Source organism: Bufo bufo, chromosome 1 (genome assembly GCF_905171765.1).
Source record: "Bufo bufo chromosome 1, aBufBuf1.1, whole genome shotgun sequence".
NCBI classification, from domain to species: Eukaryota; Metazoa; Chordata; class Amphibia; order Anura; family Bufonidae; genus Bufo; species Bufo bufo.
Window position 1 is genome coordinate 4,882,019 of NC_053389.1, and position 25,489 is coordinate 4,907,507.

At 46.0% G+C, this 25,489-nt stretch overlaps 1 protein-coding gene across 4 annotated transcripts in view; it reads right to left on the reverse strand.

Moving 5' to 3' along the window:
• Positions 1-1,049: 1,049 nt before the first annotated feature.
• Positions 1,050-25,489, reverse strand: part of ATP1A3 (ATPase Na+/K+ transporting subunit alpha 3) — a 129,407-nt gene continuing 104,967 nt past the window's right edge. The window contains exons 5-23 of one of the 4 annotated variants that reach the window (XM_040419755.1): positions 25,073-25,186; positions 22,556-22,690; positions 21,957-22,074; positions 18,399-18,667; positions 16,540-16,738; positions 16,343-16,452; positions 16,093-16,227; positions 12,043-12,235; positions 11,581-11,756; positions 11,097-11,233; positions 10,608-10,758; positions 9,980-10,148; positions 9,739-9,893; positions 9,500-9,623; positions 8,541-8,686; positions 8,119-8,249; positions 2,354-2,455; positions 1,847-1,938; positions 1,050-1,137 (exon numbers count right to left, since the gene is read on the reverse strand). In XM_040419755.1, the coding sequence (XP_040275689.1) occupies positions 1,109-1,137; positions 1,847-1,938; positions 2,354-2,455; positions 8,119-8,249; positions 8,541-8,686; positions 9,500-9,623; positions 9,739-9,893; positions 9,980-10,148; positions 10,608-10,758; positions 11,097-11,233; positions 11,581-11,756; positions 12,043-12,235; positions 16,093-16,227; positions 16,343-16,452; positions 16,540-16,738; positions 18,399-18,667; positions 21,957-22,074; positions 22,556-22,690; positions 25,073-25,186 (2,685 nt within the window). In that variant the 3' untranslated portion in view covers positions 1,050-1,108. Of the gene's footprint in view, positions 1,138-1,846; positions 1,939-2,353; positions 2,456-8,118; positions 8,250-8,540; positions 8,687-9,499; positions 9,624-9,738; positions 9,894-9,979; positions 10,149-10,607; positions 10,759-11,096; positions 11,234-11,580; positions 11,757-12,042; positions 12,236-16,092; positions 16,228-16,342; positions 16,453-16,539; positions 16,739-18,398; positions 18,668-18,880; positions 19,107-19,370; positions 19,487-21,956; positions 22,075-22,555; positions 22,691-25,072; positions 25,187-25,489 lie in introns of those variants that run through there. The other 3 variants (XM_040419759.1, XM_040419764.1, XM_040419769.1) reach the window with 3 other exon arrangements.

Genomic DNA, 25,489 nt, shown 5'->3' on the forward strand with positions numbered 1-25,489 from the left:
CGCTCCTCTCACCTCCTCACAATACACGGACGGTTACACGCACCTCTCACCCCCTCCCAATACACGGACGGTTACACGCACCTCTCACCCCCTCCCAATACACGGACGGTTACACGCACCTCTCACCCCCTCCCAATACACGGACGGTTACACACTCCTCTCACCCCCTCCCAATACACGGACGGTTACACGCTCCTCTCACCTCCTCACAATACACGGACGGTTACACGCACCTCTCACCCCCTCCCAATACACGGACGGTTACACGCACCTCTCACCCCCTCCCAATACACGGACGGTTACACGCACCTCTCACCCCCTCCCAATACACGGACGGTTACACGCACCTGTCACTCGCATATAGACGAAGCATATCAGATATGAGTAATAGTAGGTGGGTGGATGAGTGAAGGGGGAATTATTACACAAATGAGACTTCAGTAAGAGCGATGCTCTGCAGGTCTCTTTGAAAGTCTAGGGGTTAACAGGGACCTACTGATGCCCCTTAAAACCCTACGGCTCCTAACCCGACACCAGTCCTGGTGCCCTAAAAAATCCCTGTATTAACCCCCGAGCTAATGAACCAGCACCTTACGGGCATACGCATTCGGCAGCACTGAGGTTAATAGGGTTTCTATTGCAGCCCCCCCATAAATGTGATATCACTCCACCTTCCCTTCCCAAGTCCCACTTTGTGCTCCTCCAGTACCAGAGTGGCCAGCAGTGAAGGGGTTAATCCCATCCCTTCCCCCTCACTGTTAAAATCCTCTGTCCCCCTCCTTATAATAGTACAGTAAATAATAAAAAGGAAAGAAACTAAAAAAAAAAACTAAACCAGAAACCTAAAGCTGAACGTAAAGCGCCGCTATTTATAACTATATATATATTTATAATTGTACAGAAACGGGGGAGAAATGAGCGGAACAGAACCAAAGTGGAGTCTGGAACAGAAGGCCGGGCGATCACAGCGGACGTTGCGCTTCTTGATTCTGGTGGGGGTGGTTGTTGCTGGTTTTGTTTTCGGGGTTCATTTTGTTTTTTCTGTTGCTTTTCTTTGTTGGGGTAGGGGGGGGGTTCACGGGTCGGAGAGGATCCAGGTCTTGGGGATTTAATAATACGACTCTTTCTCTACCCATCCTGTAAGGAAGCGAATGAAGATGTGTCAGAATTACTGAGGTCACTGACATTAAAGGGTTTTTTAGCTGACGACCTATCCTCTGGTGTCTTCTCCAGCTTTTCCTAGGCCACGTGAGCTCACATTCATTGGTCACATGGACTAGGTGCAGCTCAGCGCGATGTCAAGCATGGCCACTACACAATGTACAGCGCTGTGCCCGGGGTGTCGGACGCCCACCGATCAGATACTGATGACCTAGCCAGAGGATAGGTTATCTGTTAACGAATCTTGGAAAACCCCTTTAAAGGGCCCCCCACTGTTACAGGAGTTGGGGGCCAGGAGCTGGGACCCTGATCAGTTCCCATGGATTCCATTAGTATCACATTGTGCTCTGGGACCCTCCTAATGTCACTGCACTGGTCGCCTGTGACGTGTAGACCCATAGGGAGAATACGGAGGCCTCAGTCTAGATTATTCCCAGATCTAGCACCTCCCTTGGGCTAAGCTTCATTCACTTGAATGGGAATGAGTTGCAATACCAGCAGCAGCCCATGAGAGATGCCATTTCTGGAGAAGAATCTTTTTTCTTACCCTAGAGAACGTCATTGTAGATGCATTACGCTGTCCGTGCAGCCTCCTCTATGGACCAGTCACATTGATCTTTCTGCAGACGTGGTGACAGAATTCACTGTACCTGCCTCGTCCATGTAGCGTATGCTGAGCACTTACCTCCTGGGTGTCTTCTAAGGATAAGTTTCCGGATCTCATCATATATAAAGATGAGGAAGCTGTATGGGAAGGCACAGAACCACCAGCTGGGCCTATGGATAAAGCAGAGATCCGGATCAGTGCGCTCTTCGGTGATATGTGCGGCTGTGGGGGTTGTACGTGGCTGGTAGAATGGTATGGCCCACCCTTCGGGGATCATCAATCGCACTTTTATGATGCATCCAGTCTATATTTTATACTAGTGTCTGGTGGACAGAGCGCTTTAAGCCGTCCTCACCCCCTGCTGCAGATGTAATGGCGGCCATACTGGTTGTTGCCAGGTATGGCTATGCAATGGTAACCCATGCACCCGGCCCCCCGCTTTTGGGGGTCTTTGTATTGATTACCATGACTGTCCTGTTGCAGTGCTACAAGTAAAGCCAAATCCATCCCTAGAATATTCTACAGAATTGACAGTAAAACGCAGAGCCGCCGTCTTCTCCTATTAGATGAGGCCCATGGACTTACTTTAAGGGGTACATTCTCAGTGCGATGTCCATCCCGGGGCAGTAAGACAAGAACGCTGCAAGGGCGGTTTCTTCAAACAGGCCAAAAATGAGGATCTTATTCCTGTACAAAGAATGAAGGTGACGGTTACCGGCAGATCTGTGACATAGGAGTATATACCGGCTGGAGCCTACACGGAGACGCCGTCATTATGGACCTCCGCTGATTCCATACTGGGAGGTCTTTATAAAGCCCCCAGATTGATTTCCCTGGACCTCAGTATGACTATCCACACTTAAAGAGGACCTTTCATGGGTCCAGACATTATAAACTAAGTATCAAGATTGTTGTATCATCGTTGAACTTACGGCCAGTCTGGACTACAACGTGTACAGCCGTGAAACGAGTGTTTAGTGGTTGTTAATCCGTCAACCTGCTTCTATCTAATGTGTGTGGTCCCCTCAGCAGAACCCCGGGCGCCCCCCCAGAGAAGCAGAAGGACGTGCGGCAGTGTTTTCCATGTTATGTTTGAAAGTATTCTTACTTTGCAGCATTGCTTCTACACCGCCCTGAAACGTTTGCACAGTACTGTATATGGTGTAAATAAACGTCCAGCTTCCTGAGGCCTGCACCACGCAATATTTATGGTGCGGGCTGTAGCTGGCGACCGGGGCAGCCATATGTGAGGTCTCCTGCAGTGACAGGCTGACACAGACCATGGAGAGAAGGCAGGAGCTGTCAAACCCCTTCTCGGGTGTACACTGCCGCTGGCTCTAGTGGTCCCAGGGGTCATGTCACACGATCACCCCAATACTGGGTCTGACTAAAGGACCGTTGTCACTTGTACAGGTAACTGGGGCTGCAGTGCACTGCCATATACAGTGAGATAATAAAGTCCAATCACAAAATAATTACCTGCCCTTAGATAAGTCCCTGCTCAGGCTTGTAATACAATAACCTGCCCTTAGATAAGTCCCTGCTCAGGCTTGTAATAAAATAGCCTGCCCTTAGATAAGTCCCTGCTCAGGCTTGTAATAAAATAACCTGCCTTTAGATAAGTCCCTGCTCAGGCTTGTAATAAACTAACCTGCCCTTAGATAAGTCCCTGCTCAGGCTTGTAATACAATAACCTGCCCTTAGATAAGTCCCTGCTCAGGCTTGTAATACAATAGCCTGCCCTTAGATAAGTCCCTGCTCAGGCTTGTAATACAATAACCTGCCCTTAGATAAGTCCCTGCTCAGGCTTGTAATAAAATAACCTGCCCTTAGATAAGTCCCTGCTCAGGCTTGTAATACAATAGCCTGCCCTTAGATAAGTCCCTGCTCAGGCTTGTAATACAATAACCTGCCCTTAGATAAGTCCCTGCTCAGGCTTGTAATAAAATAGCCTGCCCTTAGATAAGTCCCTGCTCAGGCTTGTAATAAAATAACCTGCCCTTAGATAAGTCCCTGCTCAGGCTTGTAATAAAATAACCTGCCTTTAGATAAGTCCCTGCTCAGGCTTGTAATAAACTAACCTGCCCTTAGATAAGTCCCTACTCAGGCTTGTAATACAATAACCTGCCCTTAGATAAGTCCCTGCTCAGGCTTGTAATAAAATAACCTGCCCTTAGATAAGTCCCTGCTCAGGCTTGTAATAAAATAACCTGCCCTTAGATAAGTCCCTGCTCAGGCTTGTAATAAAATAACCTGCCTTTAGAGAAGTCCCTGCTCAGGCTTGCAATACAATAACCTGCCCTTAGATAAGTCCCTGCTCAGGCTTGTAATACAATAACCTGCCCTTAGATAAGTCCCTGCTCAGGCTTGTAATACAATAACCTGCCCTTAGATAAGTCCCGGCTCAGGCTTGTAATACAATAACCTGCCCTTAGATAAGTCCCTGCTCAGGCTTGCAATACAATAACCTGCCCTTAGATAAGTCCCTGCTCAGGCTTGTAATACAATAACCTGCCCTTAGATAAGTCCCTGCTCAGGCTTGTAATACAATAACCTGCCCTTAGATAAGTCCCGGCTCAGGCTTGTAATACAATAACCTGCCCTTAGATAAGTCCCTGCTCAGGCTTGTAATACAATAACCTGCCCTTAGATAAGTCCCTGCTCAGGCTTGTAATACAATAACCTGCCCTTAGATAAGTCCCTGCTCAGGCTTGTAATAAAATAACCTGCCCTTAGATAAGTCCCTGCTCAGGCTTGTAATAAAATAACCTGCCCTTAGATAAGTCCCTGCTCAGGCTTGTAATACAATAACCTGCCCTTAGATAAGTCCCTGCTCAGGCTTGTAATACAATAACCTGCCCTTAGATAAGTCCCTGCTCAGGCTTGTAATACAATAACCTGCCCTTAGATAAGTCCCTGCTCAGGCTTGTAATAAAATAACCTGCCCTTAGATAAGTCCCTGCTCAGGCTTGTAATAAAATAACCTGCCCTTAGATAAGTCCCTGCTCAGGCTTGTAATACAATAACCTGCCCTTAGATAAGTCCCTGCTCAGGCTTGTAATAAAATAACCTGTCCTTAGATAAGTCTCTGCTCAGGCTTGTAATACAATAACCTGCCCTTAGATAAGTCCCTGCTCAGGCTTGTAATAAAATAACCTGTCCTTAGATAAGTCTCTGCTCAGGCTTGTAATACAATAACCTGCCCTTAGATAAGTCCCTGCTCAGGCTTGTAATACAATAACCTGCCCTTAGATAAGTCCCTGCTCAGGCTTGTAATACAATAACCTGCCCTTAGATAAGTCCCTGCTCAGGCTTGTAATAAAATAACCTGTCCTTAGATAAGTCTCTGCTCAGGCTTGTAATACAATAACCTGCCCTTAGATAAGTCCCTGCTCAGGCTTGTAATAAAATAACCTGTCCTTAGATAAGTCTCTGCTCAGGCTTGTAATACAATAACCTGCCCTTAGATAAGTCCCTGCTCAGGCTTGTAATACAATAACCTGCCCTTAGATAAGTCCCTGCTCAGGCTTGTAATACAATAACCTGCCCTTAGATAAGTCCCTGCTCAGGCTTGTAATAAAATAACCTGCCCTTAGATAAGTCCCTGCTCAGGCTTGTAATAAAATAACCTGCCCTTAGATAAGTCCCTGCTCAGGCTTGTAATAAAATAACCTGCCTTTAGATAAGTCCCTGCTCAGGCTTGTACTAAAATAACCTGCCCTTAGATAAGTCCCTGCTCAGGCTTGTAATAAAATAACCTGCCCTTAGATAAGTCCCTGCTCAGGCTTGTAATAAAATAACCTGTCCTTAGATAAGTCCCTGCTCAGGCTTGTAATACAATAACCTGCCCTTAGATAAGTCCCTGCTCAGGCTTGTAATACAATAACCTGCCCTTAGATAAGTCCCTGCTCAGGCTTGTAATAAAATAACCTGCCTTTAGATAAGTCCCTGCTCAGGCTTGCAATACAATAACCTGCCCTTAGATAAGTCCCTGCTCAGGCTTGTAATACAATAACCTGTCCTTAGATAAGTCCCTGCTCAGGCTTGTAATAAAATAACCTGCCCTTAGATAAGTCCCTGCTCAGGCTTGTAATACAATAACCTGCCTTTAGATAAGTCCCTGCTCAGGCTTGCAATACAATAACCTGCCCTTAGATAAGTCCCTGCTCAGGCTTGTAATACAATAACCTGCCCTTAGATAAGTCCCTGCTCAGGCTTGTAATACAATAACCTGCCCTTAGATAAGTCCCTGCTCAGGCTTGTAATAAAATAACCTGCCCTTAGATAAGTCCCTGCTCAGGCTTGTAATACAATAACCTGCCCTTAGATAAGTCCCTGCTCAGGCTTGTAATACAATAACCTGCCCTTAGATAAGTCCCTGCTCAGGCTTGTAATAAAATAACCTGCCCTTAGATAAGTCCCTGCTCAGGCTTGTAATAAAATAACCTGCCCTTAGATAAGTCCCGGCTCAGGCTTGTAATAAAATAACCTGCCCTTAGATAAGTCCCTGCTCAGGCTTGTAATACAATAACCTGCCTTTAGATAAGTCCCTGCTCAGGCTTGTAATAAAATAACCTGCCCTTAGATAAGTCCCTGCTCAGGCTTGTAATAAAATAACCTGCCCTTAGATAAGTCCCTGCTCAGGCTTGTAATAAAATAACCTGCCCTTAGATAAGTCCCTGCTCAGGCTTGTAATAAAATAACCTGCCCTTAGATAAGTCCCTGCTCAGGCTTAAATACAATAACCTGCCCTTAGATAAGTCCCTGCTCAGGCTTGTAATAAAATAACCTGCCCTTAGATAAGTCCCTGCTCAGGCTTGTAATAAAATAACCTGCCCTTAGATAAGTCCCTGCTCAGGCTTGTAATAAAATAACCTGCCCTTAGATAAGTCCCGGCTCAGGCTTGTAATACAATAACCTGCCCTTAGATAAGTCCCTGCTCAGGCTTGTACTAAAATAGCCTGCCCTTAGATAAGTCCCTGCTCAGGCTTGTAATACAATAACCTGCCCTTAGATAAGTCCCTGCTCAGGCTTGTAATACAATAACCTGCCCTTAGATAAGTCCCTGCTCAGGCTTGTAATACAATAACCTGCCCTTAGATAAGTCCCTGCTCAGGCTTGTAATACAATAACCTGCCCTTAGATAAGTCCCTGCTCAGGCTTGTAATAAAATAACCTGCCCTTAGATAAGTCCCTGCTCAGGCTTGTAATACAATAACCTGCCCTTAGATAAGTCCCTGCTCAGGCTTGTAATACAATAACCTGCCCTTAGATAAGTCCCTGCTCAGGCTTGTAATACAATAACCTGCCCTTAGATAAGTCCCTGCTCAGGCTTGTAATAAAATAACCTGCCCTTAGATAAGTCCCTGCTCAGGCTTGTAATACAATAACCTGCCCTTAGATAAGTCCCTGCTCAGGCTTGTAATACAATAACCTGCCCTTAGATAAGTCCCTGCTCAGGCTTGTAATAAAATAACCTGTCCTTAGATAAGTCCCTGCTCAGGCTTGTAATAAAATAACCTGTCCTTAGATAAGTCTCTGCTCAGGCTTGTAATACAATAACCTGCCTTTAGATAAGTCCCTGCTCAGGCTTGCAATACAATAACCTGCCCTTAGATAAGTCCCTGCTCAGGCTTGTAATACAATAACCTGCCCTTAGATAAGTCCCGGCTCAGGCTTGTAATACAATAACCTGCCCTTAGATAAGTCCCTGCTCAGGCTTGTAATACAATAACCTGCCCTTAGATAAGTCCCTGCTCAGGCTTGTAATAAAATAACCTGCCTTTAGATAAGTCCCTGCTCAGGCTTGTAATAAAATAACCTGCCCTTAGATAAGTCCCTGCTCAGGCTTGTAATAAAATAACCTGCCCTTAGATAAGTCCCTGCTCAGACTTGTAATACAATAACCTGCCCTTAGATAAGTCCCTGCTCAGGCTTGTAATACAATAACCTGCCCTTAGATAAGTCCCTGCTCAGGCTTGTAATACAATAACCTGCCCTTAGATAAGTCCCTGCTCAGGCTTGTAATACAATAACCTGCCCTTAGATAAGTCCCTGCTCAGGCTTGTAATACAATAACCTGCCCTTAGATAAGTCCCTGCTCAGGCTTGTAATACAATAACCTGCCCTTAGATAAGTCCCTGCTCAGGCTTGTAATGTATTAACATTTACAGAAGAAAATAAGAAATCTATTTCAGTGTGACTTAAATTTACAGGAACAGCTAAAATATAAAAAAAAGCCTATTTTTAGAAATGTACCAAACTATGAGAAGCTTAAAAAATTCTAAAAAAAAAGTATAAATTGTGAATAAAGACGACGCTAGAGATGATACTGCCTTTTGATGACTTACTTCATGCCCTGCTGGAACACGGAGTTTCTTCTGGTTTTGCAGATGATGACGTCAGCCCACTGGACGACCACAATACTGACGAAAAAGGCCGTGTGACATGTGAACTCCACAATCTTGCGCTGCTCGTATGTCTGAAGGAGAGCATAGACATGAGGTGAATGAAGGTGGGAGCAACTCTCCACCAGCCCGCTGATCCTCTGCTATAAATGAATCGAAGGCTGCTTGGAAGTTAAATTTCATGCGTCGTGAACCAAACCAAAAGTGCTGAAAGTAACCAGTGGAAATTTGCACAGGCCAAATATGTGCCCCATGGGGGAATGAGACCGTGAGCAGGAGCTGCAGCTGACCTCAGCGGGGCTTTAGTAAGGGTCTCGAATGACGTCTGGATTTGAGTCTCCACCATGAAGATGCTTGACACTTACCCATTGTTGGCCATAGCTGTCTTCCAAGTCATTAACCGTTCTGTCATCCCAATTTAAACGAATACCAATCAAGTGTGATGGCAAGAACCCATTCTCTGCAAGGATGACTAAGTAGGAGAAGAAGCCGCCGAGAGCCTGGATCATACCTGAGACGAAACACGAGAAGCAGAAGACGAATGATGGAAAATTGGAAGCTTTATGTCATCCGGGCCTTTATGTCCTTTGTTAGGACGTGTTCATCAGTGATTAAGTGAGATATAGAATCATCCCCATCAATCAGCTGTGATCTGTGGTGGGAACTGGCAGTGAGGCCTTGGGTACGTGTGACCTCCACTTTCAGAACATTGAGTGAGCCCACATCCATTTCTTAAATGGACCATGAACACCGGACGTGTCCTGTTTTGTCTGTTTTTACACCCTGACAGTATCTATACAAGGGGCTGTTTAATGTGAAAAAAACGGCCATAAATAGTGGACTGTTTTGCTGTTTTTAACCTCCATTTTTTCTTCAGTCATGTTAATATAACCTAAGGGGTCAATTTTCCTGCAACACCAGTGAAATGGAAGTATTATACACTCTACGAGATAATGGTCCTGAGCAGAGGGCCCACTCTATTAACTCAGAATTGGAGGGATTGCCCGAATTAACTCATTTCCAATTACGATATTAGAGAGGTGCTAGTTAATAAAGAGGCCCTTCATCTAAACGCCAGAGAGACCAGCTACCCAGCGTGTCTTACTCCGGAGGACCCAGCATGTCCTGCGCACACAGTCCATTGATATTAGTGGGCATTGTGTAATGCTTGATTTCGCCTGTGATGGCGCCGCAGGGATCGATAGGGGTCTGATCAGATGTAAATGCTGTGCGTTAATGATGACTAAGTTTTACAGTAGTGAATAATATAATGGGAGAACCTACCAAAATCCGGACCACTGCTTGCCATCACATATATACTCACCAATCTGCCCGTATGCCATGCTGATCAGTCGTTCATTCACCAGTTTGTCTGTACGGGGATTTCTTGGCTGCCTCTTCATGATGTCGCTCTCAGCAGCTTCATAGGCCAGGGAGATTGCGGGAACCTAAAACACAAGTTTTCATGAAGTTATAGCCATAATGAAGGATATCGGCCTCCTCTGTGGGACCATGTGTGTGGAGCATTAGACACGATGTCATCTTCCCCCCTTCCGAACTCACCATGTCAGTGCCCAGATCAATGCACAGGATGGTGATGGTGCCCAAAGGCAGAGGGATGTTGGCCATAATGAAGAGCAGGAAGGGCGTGATCTCAGGAATGTTACTGGTCAGGGTGTAGGCGATGGACTTCTTCAGGTTATCAAAGATCAGGCGACCTGTGGAAGGAAAACATTTTCATTTCTCTATGGAGGCGACTTGGGTTCAACGCTTTGTCTGCCACACATCGTCCATCCCTTCTTACCTTCCTCCACACCGGTGACGATGGAAGCGAAATTATCATCCAGCAAGATCATATCAGCGGCTTGTTTAGAGACATCAGAACCTGCAATTCCCATCGCCACCCCGATGTCGGCTTTCTTCAGAGCCGGGGAGTCATTGACACCATCACCAGTGACCGCCACTATAGCCCCCTGAGAAAGATCAGAAATTAGATAAGACAAGGTCCCAATTGTTGTCCCAGTGCGACTATGACTGTCATTTTCTGTGAATTGTCCGGGCTGTACTGTCTGTATAGTAGATAAGGGGTCTCGTGGGTCACTGGTGGGCCACGTATGTAGGGTTCACACAGGGATCTACAAAGAGGACCCACAGAAAAAAGGGCCCTTGATTTGCATCCTCTGCCCTCCTCCAGCTGAACTTGATGGACATGGGTCTTCTTTTATCCCCGTTATGTCACCAGGTTGTGCATTTGGGGTAAGGGGCTGTGGCTAATCTGAATTGATCCCTATGTCAGCTATATGGGCTCCTTCCATGGTACACACACCATTGGTTTCTATCATTCCGAGCCATAAATTACCACCAAATTATCCATAGCCTGCAATGTTTCACATCCATGCATTTCGGGGCAGTGTGCCATGCTGTGCCCTCACCTGGCGCTGGCATCCTTCCACAATGATGAGTTTCTGCTGTGGGGATGTGCGGGCAAAGACAATCTCTGTGTGGTTCTGCAGGATCTCGTCCATGTGCTCAGCGCTCATGTCCTTCAGGTCTGTACCATGGATGACACAAGCCTTGGCATCCCTGGTGAGACCACATCCACAGAACCATTAGTCAGTTTCCTACATCCTCATTACTCTTTATATTAGTTTCTTCACTGCCTCTCCCTCCCTACTTAAGGGATCCAGGAAGCTGAGGTCCAAACTGCTGTCTGTAGGACTATCCCAGGTCTATGTCCCTGCAGAACTTACACAGAGGTGTAAAATATTGTCTTAGCATGTGGAAAACAATATCCAACAAGGACCATAAAGACCCCTCATGTTGGAGGACCCAAGAACTCAACAGCAGCCTAGACCTCAGATCCCAGACCTATGATCCTCCTTCTATCACGTTATCAACATGCTCTACTGGTTCTGTCCTACCTGGGATTGACCTGGGAGACTGGGATGTTGAGTCTGGCTGCGATATCTTCCACGGTCTCATTACCCTCTGAGATGATGCCCACACCTTTGGCGATAGCTTTGGCTGTGATTGGATGATCCCCAGTCACCATGATTACCTGGCGGAACATAAGAATCAGATTATGATACCTGTGATGTAGACCAGAAATGTCTTCTTTCTTTTCTTCTGCATATCATGGAGTCCTTGCAGAAGATCACTTTGGTGTTTCCCAAAATGTTGCTCCCTGTCAACATCACACTGAACAAAGGGTAAAATAATGGACATGAGCAGTGCCTCGGAAGGTGATCCTCAAGTAGAAGAACCACAGGTTGGAGACCATTGCAGCCCCCATGCCCAGGAAGCTGCCAGACAACCAAAACTCATGGTTCCCACCAATCCTGTAGTCAACCTCAGATCTATTTGGTCATTTCTAGCAGGATTCCCCCTTCAACACCCCCGCCTCACCTTGATCCCCGCACTTCTGCATTTGCCCACTGCATCAGGTACAGCTGCTCTGGGTGGGTCAATCATAGACATGAGTCCTACAAAGCAGAGGTTCTCAGTGCTGAAATTAAGGTCCTCAGTATCGAAAGCGAAGCCCTTGGGATGCAGTTCCTCTGGGAAATAATAATGGCAGAATCCTGCAGAGAAGAGAAAGAGAAGACATCACCATGACGTGCAAGCTCTCCAAGATGAAGGGACATGTCTCCATCAGAATCTCTCAGGAGTGCATCCTCGGGCAATGAAATCTCAGCCTAGACATCAGATGTGAGAGCTTTCACATGTCTCTGGTCTGTGTATGTAGGATTGTGCACAGCGCTGTGATCGTCGTGTCCTCAGACATGGCCAGCCATATGTATACTATATTTCTATAGTTATAGAACGATTTCCTCTGTGTATGAGGCGCATGGTTTGGTTTCTGCATACCCAGCACTCTCTCCCCAAGTCCTCCAAGCTCCAGGTACGCATTCTGGAATGCCTCTTTCAGCTCCTCATCCAGTGGCTGCTCTTTGCCCTGGATTATTATGGTGGAGCAGACATCCAGGATCCTCTCAGGGGCCCCCTTCATTACAAGCAGGTAGCGGTTATCATTAGGGTCTTCAGTCTCATGGATGGACAGCTGAGGAGGAAGACAAGGTATAAAGAAGCTCAGCCCATAATATAATAAGAACAAATGGACGCACGTATTCCTTACTAGAAATGTATGTACTACAACCCCTCATATTTTCTTAATTAAGCTAAAATTTTGTTTTTTCAAGATCCAGTAAGGCCAATATCATCAAGGGAACAGCTAGGCAATGGTTAACACAATCTGGGGTGTGCATGCACATCACGGGACCCCATGAAGAGAACCCCTGAATGTTCTGCACCTGTTGTAGTGTAAACCATGAGGTTTTTGAGACCAAAACTCTGCATTAATATCATAATGTCACCTACAGGGACCCTCCTGTCACATGACCGGGGGGGGGCAACTGCCAAGAGTCCATCTATTTCACGCACTCAATGTCTCACGCCCTTACACGCAGGCCACAGATTGAACATAAATCACACCCAAATATGCTGCCACCATCTATGATATTTACATTAATTGTGGGCTCATAGAAAACCCTGCAGCGCGCGCATCATGGCGGCAAGAATGGCGGCATCAAAATATACTGAATCACACAACGTATACATAACATCACACACAGAACAGACTACGAGGAAGGCCTCTATTTATCACACACAATATATCTGTACAGGAAATGGGGTAATGTGTAGTATATACATGTAATTCTGCTGCAAGCACCACTAGAGGGAGCTCACTGTATACAGATTATACAGCCACCACTAGAGGAGCTCACTACATACAGATTATACAGCCACCACTAGAGGGAGCTCACTACATACAGATTATACAGCTACCACTAGAGGGAGCTCACTACATACAGATTATACAGCCACCACTAGAGGGAGCTCACTACATACAGATTATACAGCCACCACTAGAGGGAGCTCACTACATGCAGATTATACAGTCACCACTAGAGGGAGCTCACTACATACAGATGATACAACCACCACTAGAGGGAGCTCACTACATACAGAATTTACAGCCACCACTAAAGGGAGATCACTACATACAGATTATACAGCCACCACTAGGGGGAGCTCACTACATACAGATTATACAGCCACCACTAGAGGGAGCTCACTACATACAGATTATACAGCCACCACTAGAGGGAGCTCACTACATGCAGATTATACAGTCACCACTAGAGGGAGCTCACTACATACAGATGATACAACCACCACTAGAGGGAGCTCACTACATACAGAATTTACAGCCACCACTAAAGGGAGATCACTACATACAGATTATACAGCCACCACTAGAGGGAGCTCACTACATACAGATCATACAGACACCACTAGAGGGAGCTCACTGCATACAGATTATACAGCCACCACTAGAGGGAGAGCACTACATACAGATGATACAACCACCACTAGAGGGAGCTCACTACATACAGATTATACAGCCACCACTAAAGGGAGATCACTACATACAGATTATACAGCCACCACTAGAGGGAGCTCACTACATACAGATCATACAGACACCACTAGAGGGAACTCACTGCATACAGATTATACAGCCACCACTAGGGGGAGCTCACTACATACAGATTATACAGCGACCACTAGAGGGAGCTCACTACATACAGATAATACAGCCACCTCTAGAGGGAGCTCACTACATACAGATTATACAGCCACCACTAGAGGAGCTCACTACATACAGATTATACAGTCACCACTAGAGGAGCTCACTACATACAGATTATACAGTCACCACTAGAGGGAGCTCACTACATACAGATTATACAGTCACCACTAGAGAGAGCTCACTACATACAGATTATACAGCCACCACTAGAGGGAGCTCACTACATACAGATTATACAGCCACCACTAGAGGGAGCTCACTACATACAGATTATACAGCCACCACTAGAGGGAGCTCACTACATACAGATGATACAACCACCACTAGAGGGAGCTCACTACATACAGATTATACAGTCACCACTAGAGGGAGCTCACTACATACAGATTATACAGTCACCACTAGAGGGAGCTCACTACATACAGATTATACAGCCAACACTAGAGGGAGCTCACTGCATATAGATTGTACAGTCACCACTAGAGGGAGCTCACTGTATACAGATTATACAGCCACCACTAGAGGGAGCTCACTACATACAGATTATACAGATACCACTAGAGGGAGCTCACTGTATACAGATTATACAGCCACCACTAGAGGGAGCTCACTACATACAGATTATACAGCCACCACTAGAGGGAGCTCACTGCATACAGATTATACAGCCACCACTAGAGGGAGCTCACTACCTACAGATTATACAGTCACCACTAGAGGGAGCTCACTACATACAGATTATACAGTCACCACTAGAGGGAGCTCACTACATACAGATTATACAGTCACCACTAGAGGGAGCTCACTATATACAGATTATACAGTCACCACTAGAGGGAGCTCACTACATACAGATTATACAGTCACCACTAGCGGGAGCTCACTACATACAGATTATACAGCCACCACTAGAGGGAGCTCACTACATACAGATTATACAGCCACCACTAGAGGGAGCTCACTACATACAGATTATACAGTCACCACTAGGGGGAGCTCACTACATACAGATTATACAGTCACCACTAGGGGGAGCTCACTACATACAGATTATACAGTCACCACTAGAGGGAGCTCACTACATACAGATTATACAGTCACCACTAGGGGAGCTCACTACATACAGATTATACAGCCACCACTAGGGGGAGCTCACTACATACAGATTATACAGTCACCACTAGGGGGAGCTCACTACATACAGATTATACAGTCACCACTAGAGGGAGCTCACTACATACAGATTATACAGTCACCACTAGGGGAGCTCACTACAGATTATACAGTCACCACTAGAGGGAGCTCACTACAGATTATACAGCTATATACTGAATGTATAATGAGCTCCTCCTAGTGGTGGCTGCACATATTGTCACTTCGAGTAGGCAAAACAGTTCAGTTTGGGGCCCCATGGCATGTGCCCGCCCTGTGTGTTTGTACATATTGTAATTATGATGTCCTCCATTCCCACACTATATATGAACCAGGAGGCAGAGACAGATCCTTCTGCACGCTGTATTTCTAGCCCTTGCCTCTGCGGTGCCTGGCTGATGGGATTAGGTTCATGTGTGCACGCGGTGTGTGGTCAGGCGAGAGGAGAGGTAAAACGCTTTTATGTTATGAAATGAATGTTAAGAAGGATCAGGATCTACAGCAGCCGGGACTAATCTCCAGAGAGAGGATGACAAAGGTGATCGAGGAGAGTGAGAGGCATGAAAGAAGCAGTGGAGGGTCATGGGGCTGAAGTCTTGGACCAGCAATGATATCCAGAATTACTGCTTTCCTTCAGAGACAGCACCTCAGCTTCCATGGGTGGTGTCTGGTATTGCAGCTCAGCAGTATTGAAGTGGACGAGGGCAAGCTGCAGTATCAGACAAAGCCTGTTTGTCTCATGCTGAGATCATATTATTGTGGAAGTCCCACACTCCCCCAATGTCATCTTCTCACGGGTGTCTGTGAAGAACATTCTGCTGTTTCAGGTATGCGCATTCCCAGCACCCACCCCCACACCATCCTTTCCTCGAGTGTGACCACTGGGCCTGTGTTACTGAATGGTGCGGATACAAGAAGCCTAGCCTGCCCATTGGTAGACATTTCCCCCCAGTTTCACTGGTATGACAGGAACCTCCTGGGACTGTGTATATGCTCCGCACCTCATGAATACAGCACTGCCCTCAGATCACACTTATATCATATGACCAGGAAAGTTCAATTTTTGGCCCATTAAGTAGACTTGTTTCCTATTTTTCCCATTTAGTTCTCACCTGATATTTGTTGGTGGAGTTGAAAGGAATCTCGGCTACTTTCTTGTACTTTTCCCTCATCGCCTTGACCGATCCACAAGACAACTCGATGCATTTAAGGAGAGCGGACTCAGAGGCGTCCCCTGCTACATCCCTCTGTGAAGGAGGCAATCATGGGGTCATATACCAAACCATACACAGGCTTCTACATGGCGGCCAGTACACAACGACACCCACACTTTGGCACACAGCTCCAGTCAAGGTCACACACCTTCAGTACAGGAATGTTGTCATTGCCTGCTTTAAAGACAGCACGGTTACACAGGGAAGCAACTCGAGCCAAGGCCACCCAGGTGAGCGAACTCTTGTCAAATGAAGTCCCTAAGAGAAGACATGGGAGGAGAAGGTTGTGGTGAGAGGACAGAAAAAGACATCTTGGGGAAAATCTGTTTCTGCATGGTCCCAGACCTGACTGGTCCTCTGTGGTGTCAGCCTCATGGATCTGGTTGTCAAACCACATATGTGCCACAGTCATCCGGTTCTGTGTAAGGGTTCCAGTCTTGTCTGAGCAAATGGTTGATGTCGATCCCAGAGTCTCCACAGCTTCCAAGTTTTTCACCAGGCAGTTCTTTCGAGCCATGCGTTTGGCGGTCAGAGTTAGACATACCTGCCGGGACAAGACCATGCATATCCATTATACAGTGCATTTGGAAAGTTTCTGACCCTCTCACTTTTTTCACATTTTGTAGTTGAGGCCTTGTGCTAAAATAAAAAAAAAGGTTTCCCCCATCAATCTGCAGTCAGTCCTCCCTAATGGGAAAGTGAAAACAGAATGTGTAAAATTTTTGCAAATGTATTAAAATGTAAAAACTAAAATTTGCATGGACATAAGTATTCATCCCTTTGATCTGACGCTTGACATTTAGCTCTGGGGCCTCCCACTTGTCTTCTGGATCATCTTTGAGATGTTCTACACCTTGACTGGAGTCACCTGTGGTAAATTCAGCTGATTGCAAATTATTTGGAAAGACACCAGAGGTCAACTATCACTGCAGCCTCCACCAATCTGAACTTTATGGCAGATTGGCCAGAAAGAAGCCACTCCTCAGTAAAAGACACATGGAAGCTGCCCGGAGTTGTAAAAAAAGCACCCAAAGGACTCTCGGACTGTGCGAAACAAGATTCTGAGGAGACAGGGAGACCGGTCATGGTGGAGGAAAACCTGAATGGAGCAAAGTACAGAGATATTCTTAATGAGAATCTGATCCAGAGCTCTGGACCTAAGACTGGGCAGAAGGTTCACCATCCAACAAGTCAATAACCCTAGGACCACAGCCAAGACAACACTGGAGCGGCTTAGGGACAACTCTGTGAATGCCCTTGAGGGGCCCAGCCAGAGCTCTAAACCCAATGGAACATCTCTGGAGAGACCTGAAAATGGCTGTCCACCGACAGCCCCGTCCAACCTGACAGAGCTTGAGAGGATTTGCAGAGAAGAACAGCAGAAAATCCCCAATCCAGGTACAAACCTTGTGGCATCATCTCCAAGAAGACTGGAGGCTGGAATCACTGCCAGAGGGGCTTAAACTAAGTCCTGAGTAAAGGGGCTGAAGACTTATGTCCTGGGTAAAGGGGCTGAAGACTTATGTCAATGTGAGATTTTAATTTTTCCTTTTTAGTAAATTAGTAAAGATTTCTCACCTTCTGTTCTCACTTTCTTATTATGGGGGATTGAGTGCAGAATGATGGGGGAACTGATGGGACAAGGAGCGAGAGAACAGAATGTGAGGAAAGTGAGAGGGTGTGAAGACTTTCTGAATGCACTGTGTAAGCATCTGTGGGGTCTGATCACCCAGCACCAATGCACAGCACTCTGTGTATATGAGAGCGCCTCTCTGGACCCCAGGTTAAGTTGGGAATTGCAGAACAGTCCATTCAAGTGGATTGTTAAAAGTTGTGATTCCAGGACTAGGTTGGGATGGATGCTGTTCAAAATGTAGAGTTGTGGCACTTAACCAAGCAGTTTGGCCCCTTTCTTTTAGGGGCCCAGGCAGTCAATACTTCAATATCAGAGACACTGAAGCCATGTCTATAGAATATGCCTTTCTATATGTTACCTTATACAGTGATACTCCCCCTTCTCCGTATCATCATATAACTGGGCCAGCCTGACAATGTTTCCCAGAAAGCCCTCCATAAATACTCTGGGGCTCCAGGGAACCGGGTAAAGGGTTCCCCAAAATATAGCAAGAGCTTAGGCTCTACCAAGAGTCTTGTACATTTCATACACGTATATGCTGTGACAGTCAGAGGTCCCCAGTACTTACAGTGACAGTGGCCAGAAGACCCTCTGGTACGTTAGCCACAATAATTCCGATGAGGAAAATGACGGCCTCCAGCCAGGAGTACCCCAAAATGAGAGAGAGTACGAAGAAGCTGATTCCCAGGAACACTGCCACACCGGTGATCAGATGGATAAAATGCTCAATTTCCTTGGCTATTGGGGTCTTTCCGACTTCTAGACCCGAAGCCAATGTAGCAATGCGGCCCATCACTGTCCTGTCCCCTGTGGCAACGACCACACCACGGGCTGTACCTAAAAGGTCATCGGTCAGGTCAACAATGAGATTTCTAAGAGTTCTCTCCTATTTTCATATTACATTTATTGCATGGTCCTCAGATAATGGGAATGAGGAGATCCTGTAGCACAATCCCAGTGCATGGATTATGCTACCAGATTTTGGAGTATAAGGTGGACCCCTGAGGTCACTATATGAATTATCCTATTCATTATTTCCCAGAAACTTACTTTTCTTGTTATCACAGAAACATGGCTGAAACTCTCCAACACAGCCTCTCCTGCTGCGCTCTCCTGTGGAAAACTCCAATTTACCCACAGTCCCTGTCCAGACAGACATGGTGGAGGTGTTGGCCGGCTGCCTCCGAACTCCTGTCTCACTTCCTCCTTTGGCCGTGCGCAATAGTCCTCCACAGCCACCCATAGAGACACACTCACACTAGACCTGGTCTTCACCCACCTCTGCTCCCCATCTGATCTCTCAAACTCCCCTCTCTGACCACAATCTACTTACATTCACAAACACTCTTTCAACATCTGCCACTCCAGTCCATAAACTAGCACTCTCAAACATCTTTCTATTCACACACTCCCTTTCACCGCTGTCCACCATATCTTCCCTTCATAATGCTGACGCTGCCTCTGTTTTCTGACTCATCACTTCAGCTCATGACTCAGTCGCAGAACTTGTCAAATCAACTGACAACCCTGGCACACTCACCAGACGAAAACTGAGACACCCTTGTAGAGTTGCAGAACGATGCTGGAAGAAAACCCACTCCAAGGTAGACTTCATCACATACAAACAAGCATTTCTCAACTTTAAGTCTGCATTCACTTCTTATATCATCTCTTTCCCACAACCCTAAACAATTGTTTAATATCTTAACACTCTACTCCGTCCCGCGGTTCCCCCCTCCCACACTCCTCATCTAACACTTTGCCTCATATTTCAAACAAAAAATCGACAACATCACAGAAAGCTTCAACCAACAACTCCCTCAGCATCTGAGGGAACTACTCAGTGTTCATCCCACATAACCCAATTTACCACCATCATCGAGGAAAAGCTTTCCATCTTAATCTCTAGATCACACCTCACCACCTGTGCCCTTGACCCAATCCCATACCTTTATGCTTATATCAGCCCTGACCCATCTCTTCAACCTGTCCCTAACCACTGGAGTATTCCTTTCTTCTTTTAAACATGCCATCATCGCACCCATAATCAAGAAGCCTTCCCTGGACCCCTCCTATTTATACTTCTATCGTCCCATACTCACATTTGCATCAAAACTTCCAAAACAACATGTCCACCTTGAACTGTCCTCCCTCCTCTCATCTCACTCACGTTTTGATCCACTACAACCCAGCTTCCATCCCAATCACTCCACTGTAACCACCCTAACCAAAGTCACCAATGATCTGCTAGCAGCCACAGTTAAACTCCATTACTCTGCTATTCTCCTTCTTGATCTTCCCCCTGCCTTCTAGATCCCTCTGTCCTTATCCTTCTTGATCTGTCCTCTGCCTTCTAGATCACTCTGTCCTTATCCTTCTTGATCTGTCCTCTGCCTTCTAGATCACTCTGTCCTTATCCTTCTTGATCTGTCCTCTGCCTTCTAGATCACTTTGTCCTTATCCTTCTTGATCTGTCCTCTGCCTTCTAGATCACTCTGTTCTTCTCCTTCTTGAACTGTCCTTTGCCTTTGACATAGTTGATCACTCTCTCCTGTGGCAAACCCTCTCATCCGTCCGCATCAGAGACCTGGCCCTCTCCTGGATTTCCTTGTATCTCTAGCCGAACATTCATTCTCCAATTCACAAACCACCTCCTCATCACGCCCCCTCTCTGTTGGTGTCCCTCAAGGCTCTGTACTCGGTCCCTACTTTTCTCCATTTATAAATTCAGCCTGAGACAGATCATAGAGCTCCATGGCTTCCAATACCACCTCTAAGCAAATTTACCTCTCTGGCCCAGATGTCGCTTCCCTTCTATCCAGAATCCCAGCATGTCTATCAGCTATATCTTCATTCTTCTCCTCCTGCTTCCTAAAACTCAACCTGGAGAAAACAGAATTCATCATCTTTCCCCCATGTCACTCAGCCCACCTACCAGACCTATCCATTACAGTTAATAGCACCATGCTTTCTCCAGACTCACAAGTCTGCTGCCTTGGGATAACATTTTATTCTGTCTTTCAAGCCATACACACAACCCTTATCACCTCCTGCCGCCTTCAACTCAAGAACATCTCTCATATTCGCTCTTTCGTCAACCCTCAGTCAACTAAAATGCTAACGCATGCCTTAATCGTCTCCTACCTGAACTACTGCAACTCTCCTCTGTAGCCTCCCATCTGGCACCCTCACACTGTTTCAATCTATCCTTAACTCTGTTGCCCGGTTAGTCCACCTCTCCCTTTGTTTCTCCTCTGCCAATCTCTTCACTGACTCCCCATTGCACGGTTAATTCAGTTTGAGATACTAACAACTACATATAAGGCGTCCTCAACCTGTCCCCTCCTTACATCTCTGACCTGCTTTCCGGATACATCCCCACACGTAATCTCTGATTCTCACAGCAACTCCTTTTTTCTCTCCTCTCATCTGCTCCTCACACAATCGTCTACAGGATTTCTCAACACATCAGACTCTCCCACAACATCCAAACCTTCAAAAGCCACCTGAACACTCACCTCTTCAGGAATGTCTACCACCTGCAATACGCAGGCTGCCATGATACAGCCACAAGAGCAGCCTTCACCCTCACCTACTGTCTCCTCCCCACTTCTCTTGTAGATTGTAAGCCCTCACTGGCAGGACCCTTGCCTCCCATGTACCAGTCTGTTAATAAGTTCCCACCTACTGTACTTGTTTTTGTCCTTGTTTTGTTTTATATTATGTATACCTCCTTTTAGATGTACAGCACCCTGGAAGTAATGGTGCTTTAAAATAAATCTTAATAATAATTCATTATATGGTGTTGGTGGCTCGAGGTGGACTTTACGTGAACATTGTAGGGATCTTTAACCCCATTAGAGTTAATGGATGTAAGCATAGACTGGTCAGAGACATGTAGGAGGATCCTCATGTATGATACTGACCACATGCAGTTTCCATATACAGTTTTGTGTTTGAGCACCTTTAAGCTTTCCCTACAGTGGCCCAAGAAAAATTCATACTAATCTTCTAGTAGATTGCCAAGTAAACTTTTTGCTAGTCAGCTATTCTGCTGTCCACTGATTTCTCATGCTATGTCAACCCCAATAATGATGGCCAAAGCTTGAGCAAAGTAATGTATTACCTTCTACGCAATTGGTGGAGAAGAAAGTGATGTTACGTGTCTCAAGAGGGTTATCATGAGTGCAGTCGGGGGACCTAGTCTGGGGCTCAGATTCACCAGTCAAGGAAGAATTATCAACCTGAAGTAGTAGAGTAAAACGGTGGAAGGAAAAGAAAAGATTTAGAGAAGAAATTAATGAGGAAGAGAAGGAGAAGAAATATGCAAAGAAACTGAACAAGTGCTTCATTTGAAAAGGGAATTGAAGATAAGTCACATATGTATGGTGGAATCAGTGTAGAACATATAGTAAGCGTCTCATCCACTCAATAGAAGTTCCCTTGATATAGGTGTTATGCAGTCTGACAATTGTCTTTTTCAAATAATAGTGAGCAACTGTTAAGAAGACAATCTCTTTGTTATCCCAATAGCTGCCATTGTGCAACTTGATGTGTTACTATTGAGCTATTACTACAACTACTCATACAAAGATTTCAGGAAAAGCTCCTCAATGCTGTCTGCTGAGGAATGAATGCAACCATTCTGGAAGAGCTTAACCTCAAGAGATGCTCCTTGGGATTGTGCAATGATACTATTGCTGATCATTGTGTATTCTGACTCACTTTACAACCATGTGCAGAAATGATCCTGAGATCGGCTGGTACACGGTCTCCACCTTTGATCTCCACCAGGTCACCAACCACAACTTCCTCAGCGTTCAGTTGCATTTTCTCACCTTCTCGGATAATTAAAGCTTGCTAGGAGAAGAAACAGACAGTGATCATTGGTGAGTATAATGAGGACATTTATGGACTAGGAGGAAGGCTCTACAGACACGGAGATGTGATTATGGTGAGAGGGTACAAAATATGGAATATGAATGGTGATTTAAAGGGAACCTGTCAGAAGAGTTGGGCAGCAAGAAATACTATGTTTTACTCTGAAACTCTACAGGATTATGGAGAGAAAATTCAGAAAGGCGGGTCTCTGCCAGCTTCTTCCTGCCAAACTTAATTGACAAGTCTCTCCATATACACAGACTAGGAGAGACCTGTCAATCAAGCCAAACAGGAAGAAGCAGCAGACTTCCCCCCCCCCCCATGCCCAGCATTTTCTCCCCCATGCCCAATCTGTTTTTCACTGTGCTTGGACTCTCTCTTCTCATCATGGCCAGACTCTACTTCCCATGCCTGAGTTCTACTTCCTGTGCCCAGACTTTCCACTCTATGCCTGGAATCTTCTCCCTGAGAATGGACTCTTTTCTTCACACCTGGACTCTTCCCTGTACCCAGACTCTTTCACCAAACCTGGACTCTTCCCACCATGCCCAGATTCTTCCACCATGCCAAGACTCTTCTCATCGTGCCTGGACTCTTCTCATTATGGGCAGATTCTACTCCCTGTGCCCACACTCTTCTCACTAAGCCTAGACTCTTCCCACCATGCCCTGACTATTCTCACCATGACAAGACTCTTCTCACCATAACTAGACTCTTGTCCTTGTGTCCAGACTCTTCTCCCTATAGCAAGACTCTTCTCTCTCTGCCCAGACTATTTTCCGTTTGTCTAGACTCTCCTCATCATGGCCAGACTCTACTCCCCAAGCCTGGACTCTATTCCCCATGCCTGGACTCTACTCCCTGGGGTCAGACTCTTATCACCAAGCCTAGAATCATCTCACCATGCCCAGACTCTTCTCATCATGTCCAGACTCTTCTAACCATGCCTAGACTTTTCTCACCGTGCCCAGACTCTTCTCACCATGCAAATACTCTTCTCACCATGCAAAGATTCTCCTCTCTGTACCCAAACTCTTCTCACCATACCCAGACTCTTCTTTCTGTGTGCAGATTCCTCTCATAATGCTCAGATTCTTTTCACCATCTCCAGACTCTTCTCACTGTGCCCAGAATCTTTTCACTGTGCTTGGACTCTTCTTCCTGTGCCTGGACCCTTCTCTCTATGCCTAGACTCTTATCCCAATGCCTAGACCAGGCATCCTCAAACTGCGGCCCTCCAGCTGTTGTAAAACTACAACTCCCACAATGCCCTGCTGTAGGCTGATACCTGTAGGCTGTTCGGGCATGCTGGGAGTTGTAGTTTTGCAACAGCTGGAGGGCCGCAGTTTGAGGATGCCTGGCCTAGACTCTTATCCCAATGCCTAGACTCTTGTCATCGCGGCCAGACTTTAGTTACTCACCATTTCTGGACTCTTCTCCCTGTGCCCAGACTCTTCTTACCAAGCCTAGACTCAACCTACCGTACTCTTATAACCATATGAAGACCCCTTCTTACCTTTCCTAGATGCTTCCCACCATACCCAGAATCATCTCACCATGCCCAGACTCTTCTCTCCATGCCCAGACTCTTCTCTCCATGCCCAGACTCTTCTCTCCATGCCCAGACTCTTCTCTCCATGCCCAGACTCTTCTCTCCATGCCCAGACTCTTCTCTCCATGCCCAGACTCTTCCCACCATGCCAACATATTTCTCACTATGCCCAAACTCTTCTCACCATACCCAGACACTTCTATCTGTGCCCAGACTCTTCTCACCATGCCCAGACTCTTCTCACCATGCTCAGACTCTTCTTGCTGTACCCAGATTTTTCTCCCTGTGCCTGGACTCTTCTCACCATGCCTAATTTCAACTCACCATGTTCATACTATTCTTCCTCTGCCCTACTCATTACTAATCTACCTTTTCCTGACATGCTGCTGCCTTTTAGAGTAAAACATAGGGCCAGATTTACTAAGACACGTGTTCCATAAGCCACGCTTAGTAAAAATTTTGATGGGGTAAGATATGCCACATTTATTGAGAGGCACGCACCTCTTAATAAATTTGTTCCATCTTCGGCCGTCCATGCACCACAAACTGAAATCTACACTGGCTATTGACTAACACAGATTTTCAATATATTTTAAGATAGTTTTCAATTTGCCTGATGAGGCCCACCCCTCCTTCTAAGCCCCACCTACTGTTTTGAAACGTGGCATGAGTGGCATAAAATACCAAAAAGTTGAAAATGTTTTTGCAAAACACAGTGACTTTTGTATGCCAGTTTTCCGATTCAGCTGTAATACATTTCCCCCAAGTCTTAGAATTTCATGGCAGGTTCCCTTTAAGGAGTCACACACCTGGGGCACCATGTTCTTGAAGGACTCCATGATCTTTGAGCTCTTGGCCTCTTGGTAGTAGGAGAAGCAGCCGGTGATGATCACCACTGCGGCCAAAACGATTCCGAGGTACAGCTAAAAGAAGAAGAAACACCTCTAAAACCGTCACTCTTGTTGTCAAGGAACCATCACCAGAATTAGGCCATCACATTGACATCTTCAGGATCCTTCTCGGCCTCAGCCTTGCACAAACCTTCTCCCGATTCTCGAAAACCACTGACTTTACATAACCTTTTGCACTGACCTTAATGCTCCATGCAACCATAATGAGTACAACTTGAAGCTTCTGGGACCCAATGCACAATCTGTACCCCCTCGACCACCACCTACCTTGTGCCATTTAGAATACTGTTGTTTTCTTATGTGACACAGAGGCCA